The sequence below is a fragment of the Limulus polyphemus genome, unplaced genomic scaffold (genome assembly GCF_000517525.1).
Source record: "Limulus polyphemus unplaced genomic scaffold, Limulus_polyphemus-2.1.2 Scaffold143, whole genome shotgun sequence".
NCBI lineage: Eukaryota > Metazoa > Arthropoda > Merostomata > Xiphosura > Limulidae > Limulus > Limulus polyphemus.
This window is the reverse complement of record NW_013665753.1, coordinates 66,103-82,819: the sequence shown is the minus strand read 5'-3', so window position 1 is coordinate 82,819 and position 16,717 is coordinate 66,103. Positions and strand designations below refer to the sequence as shown.

The window sequence follows — 16,717 nt, the reverse complement described above, 5'->3', positions numbered from 1 at the left end:
CCAGACGTTCAGGTCTTGTCGGGACAGTCATGTTTTTTGGTAGTTTGCCTCGATGTCCGGAGAAGAGTTCTCAAGACGTATAAAACGTCTTAGTTTTAAGATAAAGACATCAAAATGTCAGTAACGTCGAACCACGAAAGTAATAGGTCTACTTGACTTGATCGTTTTTGTAACTCGTACTCTCCTGCTGCTAAACTTTCTCGAAAGTTCCATCTGTGCTTGGTGAGAAATCCAGGTCTGAGCAGGTCTGAATGGTGATAGTTGAGGCAGTGCTCATTGTTAAAACACACTTTACACAGTCATGTACTGAATCTTATGACAATTTAATGAAAAAAAAAAGAGAATTACTACGTTCAATTCATTCTTCACAAAAATATATCTAAAACGTTTCAAGGTAATGCTAAAACCTAAAAGTGGTATGTTTCAAAATGCTATACATCCTTAAATAAATCCAGGCACGAAATAGCCTGTTTTAAGATAAATTGGATAAAATGAATGATTAAAGATTTCTTGGATGTATAAGTTGACTATTTTTGCTAATTTGTTTTGTGTCTATCAGACAAAAAAATAAAGTAATTGAAATTATTTCAAAAACAATGCCAATGTAATATATTTGAAAATATTGTGGAGCAGTTCAATAATTTAAAGTAAATTAAATAAAAGTTCAGTTATTTCAAACTTGTAATAACCATATTGAAATTAGGGACGAGGACTGAGCTATCCCAGTTTTTAGTTTGGAAATCTGGTCACCCTGTCGTAACAAACAAACAAACAAAAGTTACTTGTTTTGCGACAGGCACAATTATTTGATACTTATAGTTGACCGCACCATCTATTGGCCATTATTTTCACTATTTTCCAATCCTGTTTTTTTTTTCCAAGTTTCTTACATAGTATAAGTTTCAATATATCTGAAAGTATTCTGTATTCTACAAGTACTCTGATAAAGCTCATATTAAAGTATCTAGAGCAAAGCAGCAGCAAAAATATATTCAAGTTTAAAAAACTGGTTAAAACCGCAATAAGGGAAAACGAACTATGCGGTCAACGTTTCAACCAAACGGTATTCATCGAGGTCGTCAATTGTTTGGTCGAAACGTTGACTACAAAATCAATTTTCTTCCGTCAAAGAGATTTCAACAATTGTTTTTTATTTTCAAATCGTATCACGTCATAGGAGTACCAGTTTGTTAACAAAATGTATTGGCTTCTGCTGCTTTGGGGTTTATGGGTAACGTAGGTAAAAACAATTTAGAATGTTTATAGTACCTATATAGTTTGCAAAACAATATATTGACTGTAAGATCCACGGTTTTATACTCACAATGATATTGTCAATTTTTGTTGTTTCGTTTAAAAGAGGATTTTATAGAACTGATACAAGCTTAAAATTCACAGTTTACATTAACAGTTTTATATAAGACTGGTATAACTTGCTTACAAAAAAGGGGAACAACTGACTTTCATGACTATGATGTTGTGTGTTAATCAAAATTTAAAAACCAGGCCAAAGTAAAGATATATAGCTTTTATATTCTAGGAACAAGCGATCCCTATGTGAAAGTGTATCTCTTGCCAGATAAGAAACACAAGTTGGAAACCAAAGTCAAGCATAGGACTTTAAATCCTCGTTGGAATGAAACACTTTATTTTGAGGGTAAGAACAATAAATATTGTAATGGTTTAAACTTTACTATTCCTTTTTATTTGCCTGGGCCATAATCTCTATTGATACTTTTCTATGCGATCATGAATGAACCTGTTTATATCATTACTTTTCTAGAGCTCTAACTTTTTACCAGCAGTATTTTGACGAAACGTTTGATTTTTTTTTGTTAAACATAATACAAAAGCACGACAATCCTAAACTTAAAAAACAAACTAGAGTCTTTCAAGTTCAAACTCTACTTTCAAATTTGGAAACTATCTCTTCTTCCCATTGTTTGACTTTCTGGTCTCTAGAAACTTTCAAGGGTTTTCTTCTATGTACTGATGGAAGACATTTACAAGACTTCCTGTTCGACAAAGCAGCTTCTTACCCCCAAGCTAAACTTGTGTGTCTCTTGAACCGATAATTCAACGTTTTCTATAATATCTTTAGTCTGCACATAAAAATAGTCTTTCTACAATAAATATTGCCGAGTAGAGGGTATAAGAACAATATTAAAATAAAAACCTAAAAGCAATATTCCAGAATAACAGATTTTGCTACCCACTAAAATGACTAGTAGTTCCCAAATTCTAGCCAACTTTTGCCATGTTTATAAGAACATACTTTGTTTTCATTCTACATAGTCTACAAATATCGATGATTATCAGAATGTTTAATTTGAAGAAAAGTTTGTAGATTTTGTCAGATGACGGCGCTCTGGCAGTCATGTATTAAACTTTCAGATCAGAAAGTTGATTAACCATCCTAGTTCTTCTTAACCAAGTCGACAGGCGATGGGAACTGCAATATGTAAGTACATCATATCTATAGCAAAATGGAGTATTTCATTCTGTATCGTTTAATCAGTGTATGAGACATACGTGTTACCGTGTATCAACTGATTATGTAAGTCATCTTTATATCTTGACCCAAGTTTAATTCCATGGAATTTACCTATATTCTAGCACGAAGCTTCGTTAAAATTGGTCGTTTTGTTTTTAAGTTCTCTCAGGTATATTTGGATTTTTTTTCCAAAGTTGGATGGTAAGAGATAAAAGAGTCATTCTTTAAGATCTTAAATTTGGCAGAATCGTCAAGAATAACCTGCATTTTACTCAAGTAGTCATTTTTGTTAAGAATGGCATTGTCTTTGTTCGACCGTGTAACATGTATATTTCTATTTAGTGACAGTTATTTTAAGGCTGAGATTTCTTCAGGGATTAGAATGTTATCTTAGTATTGAAATTCCAAAAAAGTAGAAAGAGCAAAGTTTTTTTTTACTTTCGTAATGATATATTCACGGGATTGAGTAAAATGCAGGTTATTGACGACTGTACAAAATTAATCTTGTTATTATAATGCCTCATATATCATCGTCGTCTTGGAAACATCAGTACAACATTAGTTTTTTATCATGGTCGTGTTATGAGTTTCTTTTTTAAATTTGTTGAGCCGTTTCGTAAGTGTACTCTTTAACTTAAACATGTTTAGACATGTTTTACACATTCATATCACACTAGAAAGTAGTATGTCTAGTGAGTTTTCCTGATGTCTAACTGTGATTCATTAATGACTGAATTACACTCGTTGCATTAATTTGCATACAAATTGTATCTTGTTTCTTCTTTCTTTCTTTCTTTTTTTTTGAGTGGAACAAAGAACAAGTCAACATCTAAACATAAAGCATGTCAATTTCAAATATGCCCAACCTTATTTTAATAACATTCCAATTAATTTTGTTATCGTTATTCACACATTGCCAATATTTTAACTCATTTTAATTTGTATTTAGCACAAAACACTGCTCACATTTGTCATGGTATATTCATTTTAAAATGTGTAACGAAACATTTTTTATCCACAGCTACCCGTTACATGGTCTCAAGTTGTGCTGGAACACATTTATACTATTCATCATATCGTTTTGCGTAAAATGTTTTAAACTGCGCCGACTTCGAGGCTCTATAAAGATAAACGTTTGCTTGAAAATTAGTATATGTTAAAACTTATTGCGTCTGGAATTACTTCTCAGTGAACAAACATAACTCAACACTCTTTCTTAGAAAAATCTTGACAGATTTAATGGGTCATTTTCAAAACTTGTGTGTGAATAAATTAAATATAACAGTAACGGATAAATAACGTTATTCCCTATAGTCAAATCCTTTTGTCTTAATAAGTAAATTCTTGCCATATGATTTTTATGTTCTTTTACTTTTATTCTCGGAGGAAAAAAGAGTTCACAGGCGTCATAGTTTCGGTTTCAAATCTCTTATCAATGTTACAGTTCTTCTCCCTTTTACACCATTTTCACTGTAATTGATTTCATACTTTATCAGACAGTCTGTATTTATATGTTGTCTAGGCTATCCACTTTATAAACTTCAGAAATCCATTCTCTATCTACATGTCTTCGACTATGACCGCTTCACGCGAGACGATCCTATAGGTGATGTTTATTTGCCATTAAGCCAATTCGATCTTACTCAGAAGCCAACATTCTGGAAATCCATCAAACCGGCAGAAGACACAAAAGTGAGTAAATGTAACTTATCTAAAGAAACGATATTTGGTATAATATGTCTAAATATATTAAATTCAAATCTGATCACAGATACTTTTAGAAAAAAGAATATTGAAAGAATAAACAAAGATACTAGGTACATGCTTAAGTTCCATCCTGTTTATTAAATTACATAGTAACTCTTCATGGTTTATTAGAAGATTATTTATAAACTTAAATAAAAATAACTATACTAGATATACTGATAACTTTTGTATTGTTGTTTTAAATCACTTTTTAAAATACACAGATAAATTCATTGCAATCATATATAGATATAAAATCTATTTTGGGTTATTTTACAAAATTAACTATGTAGGTGATGATCATCGATGGTAATACCGTTAGAACTCTGTGATATAAATAAAGCAGAAACTATTATAACTGTAGTAGAACGATGATTTAGGTGTTGGTTGTTAAAATCTATTTTTATTTTTTGTAGACCAACGTTTCTCAAACTGGGGCCGTGAGGGTACTCTAGGAGTCCCATGGGTCATGTCTGAAATTTCATAAAAATAATTTTTTTAAATATATGATTTATAGAATGCAAAATATTTTTGCATAATATTGAATTTATATCAATTAAAACATTTAATTTTCTAATACAGCTTTTCATGTAAACATAATCTTTTATTTTTTTTCAAAATAAAAAAAGTTTTCTCTTAAGCTTAACTGTGTACAACATTAATGAGATTCAAAAATTATAATTTAGTCAGCCGATTAACAAACTATATATGTATATATAATTAATAGAAGTTACTACTGTACTTGCTTGAAGTTCCGTTTATTTCGTAACTGCCCCCCAGTGGCACAGCGGCAGGTCTGTGGACTTACAACACTAGAATCCGGGTTTCGATACACGTGGTGGGCAGAGCACAGATAGCTCATTGTGTAGCTTTGTGCTTAATTACAAACAAACAAACAATTTCGTAACTGCCCCACAGTTAAAAGTAGTTGGGTCCGTATTATACACGTAGAATACCTTATAATGAGAGTTATGTATGTTCCTTCACATCTTTGCATGTGTAATGCACACACTATAAGGTTCATAGATCTGTTACCATGCCACCATTGGTAATCAATATTGTGACTAGAAGTTGCAGCTTGAGATATAAACACCTAAGCTTAGCTCTTTTGTTCGTTTGTTCTCGTGAACTGAATAATTTCAATAAACAATGTGCTTGTCCTGTTAAATACACCCTACTTCCGCCGAGTTCTTAGCGCCTTTGAAGTAGCTGATATCGACCATTTAGAACAATGTAATTAAATTTGTTATTTATTTGTATATTTAAAATAAAGTGAGATTTATTTTATTTTGTATAGTTATATAGTGCTGGTTACATATAAGTTGATAACAGATTAAAAATTAGTTATAAATAGTATATATTGTAAGTTGTTCAAGCATAGAATCTGGTACTTTTTAAGATTTTACGGAAAAAAAGTAAACGCTATAATTGTAACGTGCAATTAACGTGCATATTTGTGATTAACGTGTATTAAATATACCAAAGCATTTTTATCAGAAGTATCAGACAGCTACTAGTATCGTGGAACAACATCTAAGGATTTGTTTTTCTAGCTGGAACTTAAAATGCATTTCTAGCAAGAAGCTTATAATTCAATACAAGTCTGCTAGAAACCTTTCAGTTGAAATATCTTGTTTACTTTTTATTTATTAGCGTAGAGTTTGAGTCTTATTAAAATACATCATAGAGTTTTCAAGCAGGAAAAATAGTTTTCGAAGACTCAATGTTAAACCTACCATAGAAAGTATGATTACCAAAAAATGTTAAATTAATTTTGTGTGTTTATTGGTAAGCACAAATCTGCACAATATGTTATCTGTGCTGAGCCCACCACGGGTATGGAAACCCGGTTTCTAGTGTTAGAAGTCCGCAGACATCCTGCTGTGCTACTGTGGGGAAGTAGTGATGATCAGAAGTGGTAGATCTTTACAAGGATCGGTATCAAGTGTACCATTTCTTGTAAATAATGAGAAGATCCCCTGAATTTTTGCATTGTTATGATCGTTATTGATTTTGTCATTGTTGTTCTCTTAATTATTCAATAAAAGAAATACAGATGCGATTTGTTTTCAGGCTTGGTATAATATTCTGGGATTATTAAGCATAATTGGGTATTTCGTTTGGAATGTCTTTCGTACATCTCAAGTAACCTAAATTCATTATTATTTTATTTGCCTGTATTGAGAAATGGTACTACTTCTTGGAAGGGACCTAACTCGTGGACATGTAGTAAATTAGTAGGATGGGCCTGGCGTTTCGTCTCTTTTCTTTTTGACAAAATTCAGAGTTTTCTTGATGAGAAAAAAGTACATTAGTCTTGGTGGATAAGGTTTTTGTGACCTGAGCGTCATAAAATCTTGAAGCTCTAACTTTAAGTGTCAATAATATACATGAAATTATCAATTATTTTTTCTTAATTCGAAAAGAGAAGAAAGATCTAACTAACTAACCAATTTAGTCTTACCATTGTGTTTAAGAAGATCGTTTTGGGGATATTTGTCTAAGAACGGTTATCAATAACTTTTGATTAAATCAAATGACTTAAATAGCTCAGAACTAAACATTAATCCAATAAATAATGTCGCTAATTTATTATATCATTCTAACGGCGAATATGGGCTATCTTTGCTGAGCCCACCGCGGGTATCGAAAGGCAATGTTTAGTGTAATAATCCATCAGGCTTCCCGCTGAGCCACCGGGGAGCAGGAGTATGTAATGTCATAAAACAAAAATTTATTAAAATTAAAATGCATTGAATCATCACATCGACACCCCCAGTGTTTAAAGTTTAATTGTTTTGCATTGAAATAAATGATAAAGTCTGATTAGCATTCGAATTAAGAATTATTTACAAATCCAAACAGGAATCGCCATATTACTTTGACCAAACTTGGCAAATAACCACCAACCACACTAGATAATTAGGCACATGAGTGAAAACAATTTGATTGGATAAAATATGAACAATGTGAACTAATAAAAAGTAAAATATGCAAAGTTTTACTTCTGAAATGTTCATTGGATCATAGCAATAAGTAAAATTTCCCTGTCAACAAAGGTAATGCATTGCTATCCTGATACTGAAGTTCTGGTTAGTCTTACCAAAAAAAAAAAAAATGGCCCGGCATGGCCAGTTGGTTAGGGAGCTCGACTCGCAATCTGAGGGTCGCGGGTTCGAATCCCCGTTCAACCAGACCTTTCAGCCGTGGAGGCGTTATAATGTGATCGTCAATCCCACTATTCGTTGGTAAAAGAATAGCCCAAGAGTTGGCGGTGGTGATGACTAGCTGCCTTCCCTCTAGGGACGGCTACTGCAGATAGCCCTCGTGTAGCTTTGCACGAAATTCAAAACAAACAAACAGATTAAAAATTGTTTAATTAAACGAATTGACCGTAGTACAGACATAAATAGAATACATATATTTCCATGAGTAATAACATCAATAAACGTGTTTCTATTAGTGAAATACATCATATTTCCCATGAGATTCTTATTACGGTTCCTGTTTAGCGACATTTATAACTCTAAAAAAACGACTTTCAATACCCGTGATGGACAGAGATTGTTTATCGTGTAGTTTTCTGTTTATGAACAACAACAACAAAAATTCTTTGATTCCTTTTTTTACTGAGAAAAAAATTTGCACTTGTAAAATGTTTAATTGATTCAAGAAAGTATTTTTTATCTCTGTCTTTATATCTGTAATACCATTTAGTCGCTTAAAGCGCAACAGTATAGATTAAATTTTCATTTGACACCATATCATGCTGTATGCAAACTTTGAAATATAAACTATAAAGTTTTTTGCCTCGTATTGATTTAAAAGTATTTCTAACTGTATTATATACCCTATTGTACTATACTCAACAACTGATAAACCTCTTTGGACAAGTTTTATGTTTCAATGCTGTTCTTTGAAACCGAAATAAAATTAATTATTAAAGTTACTTTTAAAAAATATCTTACACGTTAGAGGGAGATACAATTCGGTAAAAATTTTGAATGAATGTAATAGGGTCAAGGTTAACGTCACTAACATCATCTGTGTTTTAGTAATCTGTTTTTTTTTCTGCTCCCCTCTCCACTGGTAGCTCAGAGGTAAACTTGAGAGCTAAAAACTATAAAGTTTGGAACTAGTTTTCTATGGTGCACACATAACAGACAGCTTATTATGTAATTTTGTGTTTAACAATAACAAATATTTTTTCGCTGTATTATTTTTTGAATATATGTATAACAAAGGAATCTTTACGTCATTTTGGTATTCTACAGCAGAGTAGGTTTTAGTTTCACAAATTATTATTAAAAAGGTAAGAAGAATTAATAATTTATGTAATGCATGCCATCGGAATTGAATATATTTTAATTAATTGAAGATTACTAAAAAATATAATTTTCTTAATTTCAAAATTGTACTTGGTCATTTTTCAATCATCTAAATAACAGTAATTTGTATTTGATAATGACAAACAGTATAATTAGTTCAAGATAATGCACATAAATAATCTGCTTAGTTAACTTGTCATGCTCATATACAATCTCATCAGTTCGTGTGTTTCGCTGATAAATAGTTTAATTAGTCCCTAATTTTGAAATATTGACTAGAAGAAAAGCAGCTAATTGATAGCACCCACCGCCAAATGTTGGGTTACTTTTCTGTGATCGATTATTGGTTTGGTTTGGTTTGAATTTCGCACAAAGCTGTGCCCGGCATGGCCAGGTGGTTAGGGCACTCGACTCGCAATCTGAGGGTCGCAGGTTCGAATCTCTGTCATCTAAATGATCGTTCTTACAGCCGTGGGGGCGTTATAATGTGACGGTCAATCCCACTATTCGTTGGTAAAAGAGTAGCCCAAGAGTTGGCGGTGGGTGGTGATGACTAGCTGCCTTCCCTCTAGTCTTACACTGCTAAATTAGGTCGGCTAGCGCAGATAGCCCTCGTGTAGCTCTGCGCGAAATTCAAAACAAACAAACAAACACAAAGCTGTACGAGAGTTATCTGTACTAGCCATGCGTAATTTAGCAGTGATAGACTAGATGGAAGACAGCTAGTCAACACCATTCACCGACAACTCTTGGGCTACTCTTTTATCAACGAATAGTGGGATTGACAGTCACATAATGACGCCTTCACGGCTGTAAGAACGATCATTTAGATGACAGAGATTCGAACCTGCGACCCGTAGATTGCAAGTCGAGCGCCTTAACCACAAGGCCATGCCAGGCCATGATGAAATAGTGGGAATTGACCGTCCCTCTTGCAGCGCATTCACGGCCTCAAAGTGAGGAGTGCGCTTTTACTGAAACGGATGGAGAACCTCGAATTCATATTTGGGCACGTTTACCACTATGCCATGCCGATCCATTAGCTTAAATGTTACGCTGATAAGTTCATATGATATACTTATAAAATGTTAACAGTGTTATCCTTATAAATATTCCAGTCGGTTCACGTTTATACTAATAAACTGTCCAATCAGTTTACTCAATACGCATTGTAATCAGTTCAAATGCTACAATAATAAACAACCTAATTAGATTGTGTCATGCTGGTAAAGGATTACATTCGGACTGCATTAGGAAAGTTGACAGATATTTGGTTGAATAAAACTGCTGTTCATTTGAATATCTTTCTCATAAATGCATAAAATGATATTTAGGCGTAACTAAAAGCTTGAACCTTCATCGATTTTCATTCTTGCTTATTAACTTTGTGAGATATGCCCAACTTCATCACAATGGATTTTGGGGTCGAAAGGTTCTTATCATAATCATAGCTTTATTTTGTGATGGAGGTAGCACTCCAGATTGTTTTTTGTATGGTTTTGGAGCCTGTTGTTATCCAAAATTCTTTGCTATGTAGTTTTCTACTTCCATATAGAGCGTTGAAGACTCCCTTTTTTCGAAATATCGTATCATTTGACTCTACATCATTTCACAATCTCATTATAGGAATATCCCTTCTAAGGATTCGCCTACTCGTTAGTGACTTTGCCCTTTCGAATAACCTAGAATTCGCCTTGCCGTCCATGGCCGCAACTGTGTCATTTTCTTACTACGTTAGCACATAAAAATTACTCATATAAAGTTGAATTAATCTTATTTGTAATGACAAACTATTTAATTATTTTTTCATTAATGTTGATAAGTACTATAATTGGTTCATTCATTATATACATAAATATTTTACTTGGGTATTGAGTTTTTCTTCTAAATAGTCTAATCAGTCTAAGTGCTTTATTGATAAGCAGTCCAATTTTCTCGCGTTACGATGGAAACTTTCAGACATTTATTGTATATGATATTGTGATATTTCTCTTATAGGATTTACATTTCAATAACTTAGTATAATTGTTTGTTTGTTTTAAATTATGCACAAAGCTACACAAGGGCTATCTGTGCTCTGCCCACCACGGGTATCGAAACCCAGTTTCTAGCGTTGTAAGTCCGCAGACATACCGCTATGCCACTGGGGGGCACTTAGTATAATATCTGGTAAGTTTCCAAACTCTCAGTCTGTTATATTATTCACATTTCACAGGAACCACAAGATTAATTCCACATCTGCTACACGACATTAGGGAAGAAGATCCCTTGAAGTAGCTTACAATAAGTTATATTATGTGTGTGTAATCTGCTTAATTACAAACGGGTATGCACTTTTTTCTGGGAAGTCCCTCCTCGTTCAATGCAATTTCGTGCATGTTCGAGCTAGCGTAGCCCAGTTAGCGTGCCAGACTGTGGATCTGAGGTTCCTTAGTTTACAACTCACTACCAAAAACAGGTTACATTCTACCGAACAGTGTTTCAAAGGAAACTTAAGTCACACCTTTAAGTGCTACTACTTGCCAAGCAAATACAGGATGGAAATAATACATGAATTACATTGTTTATTCCCCATAAACCAAGTCACATTTACTCCACTTGTAATCTCTCTGAAAGCAAGATAAATAATAGTGTTGGTATATAATTAGTAATATTTGCCATTTATATTGCCAGCTGGATTTGTAGTATGCACGGTATGTGAGTGTGAAAAAGAAGTAAGTTACACTGGATGTATGTCTAGTGGTATTTCATCCAAACTGCGTCAGAGAACAAATAAAGATCTTCTAGAACATCTAAGAACCAGAAGAAATATCTCACTGAGCTGCTTACAGAATAGCCAATGTTCTTGTAAAATCATATGTTTGTCTGGGTGGAGAAACTTTTGATCTGCCATCGTAGATGTACTGATGATGCACAATTAAACAAAGTGACACTGTACAAACTTTTACGTGCAACTAGAAATGTACAGAGGGTTGAATACATTATATGAAAACGATTTTGAATGTTCAAATTAAAAGATCACGTGACAACCAAAGCCTATATCAAGTCCCAGTGGAACAATAATTGGATATTGTTTGACATTTTATAGGTAGTTTGGTGCTACCACAAATTTTCTTACTTTTGGAAAGGAGTATCTAAAAGATCTCTCCAATGCAAAATATTCATAGACTCAGATCATAAAAATCTGTTCAAATCGGGAATTTAGAATTTTCAAGTTGTGAATATCTTTTGTACTTAATTACATTAATAAATAAATATGGACATAGACCAACATCAGTGGTAACCAGGACCATCCAGAAAGAGACCTACAATAAGTCGTACCACAACTCTGGTAAGTAAATTCTTATTGTAGCAAGTGAAAATTCACGAACTGTTGGAACGAATGCTTGGAAACAGTTGTCCTTGCACAGTAGATGACTTATGTAAAACCCACTCGGGAGGAAAGGTGTGCTTTGGACATGACAGTCTTGCGATGGAGTCTTTTACAATGAGAAGGCCCATTGACATGAACACGGTCTTCAGATATAGTATGAAGAAACGTGCCAAAATGGTCTACAACAACATGGCGAGGCTCCAAAACCATTTTAATATAATGCACTCAACATCTGTAGTTAGCACATTTTAGCCATTAGAGAGTACATGATTGTCACCAGTAGCTGTAGTTAAAATGAAGGAGCACCAAGATTTTGTACATAATAATGAAGTCAGATCTGTGCTCTCACGGGTACAAGATGGTGTGTCGTAGTTCCCATACAGCAGGCAAAATGTTTGACCAACACAGTTTTGTGAATATAGCATGAAAGCTTGTAACCCTTGGCAATTGTATGAGGTAGAGGAGGGGAATTCTACCATTATTTTAATCCATACATGGATGGAGTGCTTATTGTGATGCAGCTAGTGGTTCCAAGGGCCTTTAGACAAAAGCTTTTTAATTGATACGAATATCGGAGACCAGAGAGTTTCACGCACTGTAGCAAGCTCATGGACACCAAGGTTTGGCACTTTCCAATAAAAATGTTGAATGATAGTATTTATACTACCCGCCTGCACAGGGAGTTTGCCAGTGTTGTAATAAAGAATGATTACTTCTTCACCACAGTGGATTACCATAAATATAGATTGACCCTCCTCAGAAGCAAACGAAAAAGACAATCATGTAGGCTGGCCACAACTGATTATTTCTCTAAGTGGACTGAAGTCTTTCCATATGCTGATATTTTAGCATTGTTAATAGCTGATAAGTTAGCAGAACAATGAATGTTATCATTCATGGTTCCAAGAAAATAGATGCATATCAACGAGTTAACTTTAACACTTCACGGCTTTCTGAGCTGTTTCCCATATTAGGAGTGGTGAGGATATCACATCACCATATCATCCTCAGTTTAATGGTCTGTGGGTAGTGTGCAAGCTATCGGACAATGCTTAAATAGTTTGTATAGCTATGAGGGACTGATCTTATGGCATATAGGGTGATGGATCAACAGACCACCGGGTGTTTTCCGAATTCGTTAATGGTCGTGTGGGAAATACTCCTCTTGGAGTTGACGTACGTTCCCCCACCTTTTGAAAACATTCCTAAATGTTTGCAAGAGTACGTGTACTGGTTATACGAACCATTACTGTAGGCGCATATGAAGCTGAGCAGCAACAAATTAGAAATCTGGCTTAAGTTAAACGTGAGGTTGTACAAAACTGTTAAATAAAACCAATATCCACGTATTTTAGAGTGAAAGATTGTGAAACACGCTAGCAACGTGAACTGGGCCAAATCTTGTCCATCGAACTACGAGCTTCAGCAATCCACATGTATTAATAAACAGTTCAAGTGTGTTCTACTAATAAGCGTTGCATCTAGGAAATGTATTATAATGAAAAATGGCCTAATGATTGTGATAAGGTGTTCTATCAGGTATGTATGTTGTAATAAGTAGTAGTCAGATCATGTTTTTGTGTTATTAGTGATAAGCCTTCCCATCCTATATTGTAATGCGAAACGGTCTAACCACAGTAGTGTATCATTACTAATAAAGGATTCGATATTCTTTTTTTTTTTCAGTTAGGCGAGATACTGGTGACACTCATTTACATCCCTAGAACAAGTGAGCTGTCCATTTCTCTTATCAAGGCAAGGAACTTGAAAGCTAAGGATATCAACGGGTCGTCAGGTAAAGTCCAGTTTAGGAAGCACGAGATCTGACTTTTTCATCTAGAATACTTAAAATCAGACGTCTCACTGCTGGCACTAAAACTCGATCTGATTAGATTAAAATGAAAATTTTGTCACAATGAACTCATTCCAGAGATGTTTACGAAAACAAATTTATATTTTGCTACATTTAGCTTTCAATTTTTTCAACTCTAAATGGGAAATATAGTTTGATTGCGGTTACAGACCAGGATTTGTAATTTAACAATTGTCTTATGTGTGTCATTCATAAGGTATTACTATATGTGAGATTTTTTAATTTCTTAACAGTTTAAAACGAATTGAAATAAAAACATCATGACCTGACTAACACAATTCATATGATGACTAGCTTGAGATCTGAGTGGTTAATCAAATTTAATTTTTCCAAAGCTTTTTCCGTAATATCTAAAGTAACTTTGATTTTTTAGTTGTAGGGAGTTGTTCAATTTCTTGATTTCATGATTTCATATAGTTCCTGGTAAGTATAAAATTTTCGTACATTAAGTCAAAGACATCCGGACAGTCAAAGACATTCTTATATAATGAAAGAGTAGAAATACAAATGATATCATTCTCTGGGGAAATTGGTTTAAGAATTTATTATCCAATTCATATCGAGTAACTTTGATAACATTTAAACATCTTGAATTGTCGAATGGAATATATTTCTCGGGATAAAGAAAGTCTCATTTGATTTCCGTAGTGCTAACAAGGATATGTAGTAATTAGGTTAACGATGATTGTCCAATGATGATTGTCCTACCTCACAAAACACTTCTTTAAAGAAACTTTTTATCTATTGTAATAAACAAGCTGCGAATTTAATAAACTCTTTATGGGATAAAGAGTCTCGTAGTTAGTGTGCTAGTGTTTTGTCCTTGAAAACCTTTACACATGTTTGTTTTGTTGTTGTTGTTTGTTTGTTTTTTTAGATCCATACGTTAAGGTGTGGCTTCATCGAGGAGACAAACGGGTGGAAAAAAAGAAAACTAAGATCCATAACCGGACATTAAATCCGGTGTTTAACGAAACCTTTCAGTTCATCGTACCCTGGGAACACATCCGGGAAACTTACCTGTCCGTAACGGTCATGGACTTTGACACAATTGGACGAAACGAGCATATTGGAAAGGTCATCTTATCCTCCAGGAGCGGGCCCACCGAGTCCAAACACTGGTGTGACATGCTGGCTAAAGCCAGAACTGCCATATCGCAGTGGCACAGACTGAAAGCATTGTGAAAGCTGGCTTACAAGTAACTAGCTTGGAATTAGAATATAGACTTATGGATGTAACAGATACAATAGCGTCTTGTAGCTGTGTAATCTTCAGTCAGTCCAGAGAATTGGACTTGGTATGGCAAGAGAAAAGCGTTTCATCCGTGTGTAGTCGTCTCTGGATGTAGGTGTTCCTGTTGTGAAACATTTGTCGTACAGATGTTAATGTACTGTAAGTTTTACTGTACATTGTTTTAAAACAGCATTTCCAAAATGGGATCGTTTATAGATAGGTTCAGTATTTTAAAACCGAATGTTGTGGGGCATATATGTAGAATTAATGGTTTTAATTAGTGATTTGCTGGGTGCTTTATGTTCGAAATCGTAGTTATATTATAAAGGAACCAAACTTAGCACCTGAAATAATTGTTTTTTTAATGAATATTTTAAGAATCAAACTGAAAGAACGGAGAGACATTTTTTAAGTATCAGTTAATTATAAATATATATAAATAAAGTTTATGAAAATATTAACATTAATCTCTATAGTTCAATATACTGATTTTTGAAATTTAGGTAAGAAATAAAACTGCAAAATTGAAAATATAGAAGATGGAATGTAAGCATGAAATTATTGGAAAATTTAAACGGTCAATTAAAAGTAATTGTCAAAATGTAAAAGTGGTAATAAACACATAAACATGTTAAATTTTGAAGTTTTGCAGTAAAAAGCCTTCGAAAGAAAGATTTTGACCACATTAATAGATGTATAAATTGGGCGTGGTGAAAAAAAAATGTCATTTTGTTTAATAATCGATTGCTAGTTACCGAGATTCAAACACGCAATGTTTTTATTTCTATGTGTAGAAAAAGTAATATTTTTACGTACATTTGCTGCAGTGTAGTAAGAACAGAACACATTTAACAAACCGTGTCATACATGTGCATTTATATTAATTATAGCTATTCTTTCATTATGGCCAATTTGAATTGGACAAAAAAAATTGAGTATCTAACATTGTGAAATTTTTTGAATATTTTATTGTTCTGTCAGTTTGTAGGTCCTAAAGTATCTGTATTTATTAAGGGTTTTAAAAATTAATTTTTTATTGTAGTTATTTTTTCATAATGGCCGATTTGAACTGGGTAAAAAAAAAGGAACTTCAATATATATATGATTGTTCCGTCATTTTGTATGTCGTAAAACATCCGTGTTTATTAACAGTTTTAAAAAGTAATTTTTTATCATAGGTATTTTTTCATAATGCCCTATTTGAATTGGGCAAAAAACGTTGAGTATCTAGCACTGTGAATTTTTTTAAATATCTGATTGTTCAGTCCGTTTGTAGATCATAAAATATTCGTATTTATTAAGGGTTTTAAGAAGTCCTTTTTCTATTATAGCTATTCTTTCATAATGGTTAATTTGAATTGGACAAAAAAAGAAGATAACTATCTAGCACTGTGTGATTTGATAAATATCTGATTGTTCTAGCAGTTTGTAGGTCCTAAAATATCCATATTTGTCTACCACTGTGTGATTTGATAAATATCTGATTGTTCTGGCAGTTTGTAGGTCCTAAAATATCCATATTTGTCTACCACTGTGTGATTTGATAAATATCTGATTGTTCTGGCAGTTTGTAGGGCCTAAAATATCCATATTTGTCTACCACTGTGCGATTTGATAAATATCTGATTGTTCTGGCTAGTTTAGTAGGTTCTAAAATATTTACTATTTA

At 33.5% G+C, this 16,717-nt stretch overlaps 1 protein-coding gene across 2 annotated transcripts in view; it reads left to right on the top strand.

The window, feature by feature from the left end:
• The window catches only part of LOC106474852 (synaptotagmin-7-like), a 69,479-nt gene extending 53,060 nt beyond the window's left edge, over positions 1-16,419 (top strand). For both annotated transcript variants that reach the window (XM_022380090.1, XM_022380096.1), the window contains 4 exons: positions 1,541-1,657; positions 4,017-4,186; positions 13,628-13,736; positions 14,692-16,419. In XM_022380090.1, coding sequence (XP_022235798.1) covers positions 1,541-1,657; positions 4,017-4,186; positions 13,628-13,736; positions 14,692-14,999 — 704 coding nt within the window. In that variant the 3' untranslated portion in view covers positions 15,000-16,419. The remainder of the gene's footprint in view (positions 1-1,540; positions 1,658-4,016; positions 4,187-13,627; positions 13,737-14,691) is intronic.
• The last annotated feature ends 298 nt before the right edge of the window (positions 16,420-16,717 follow it).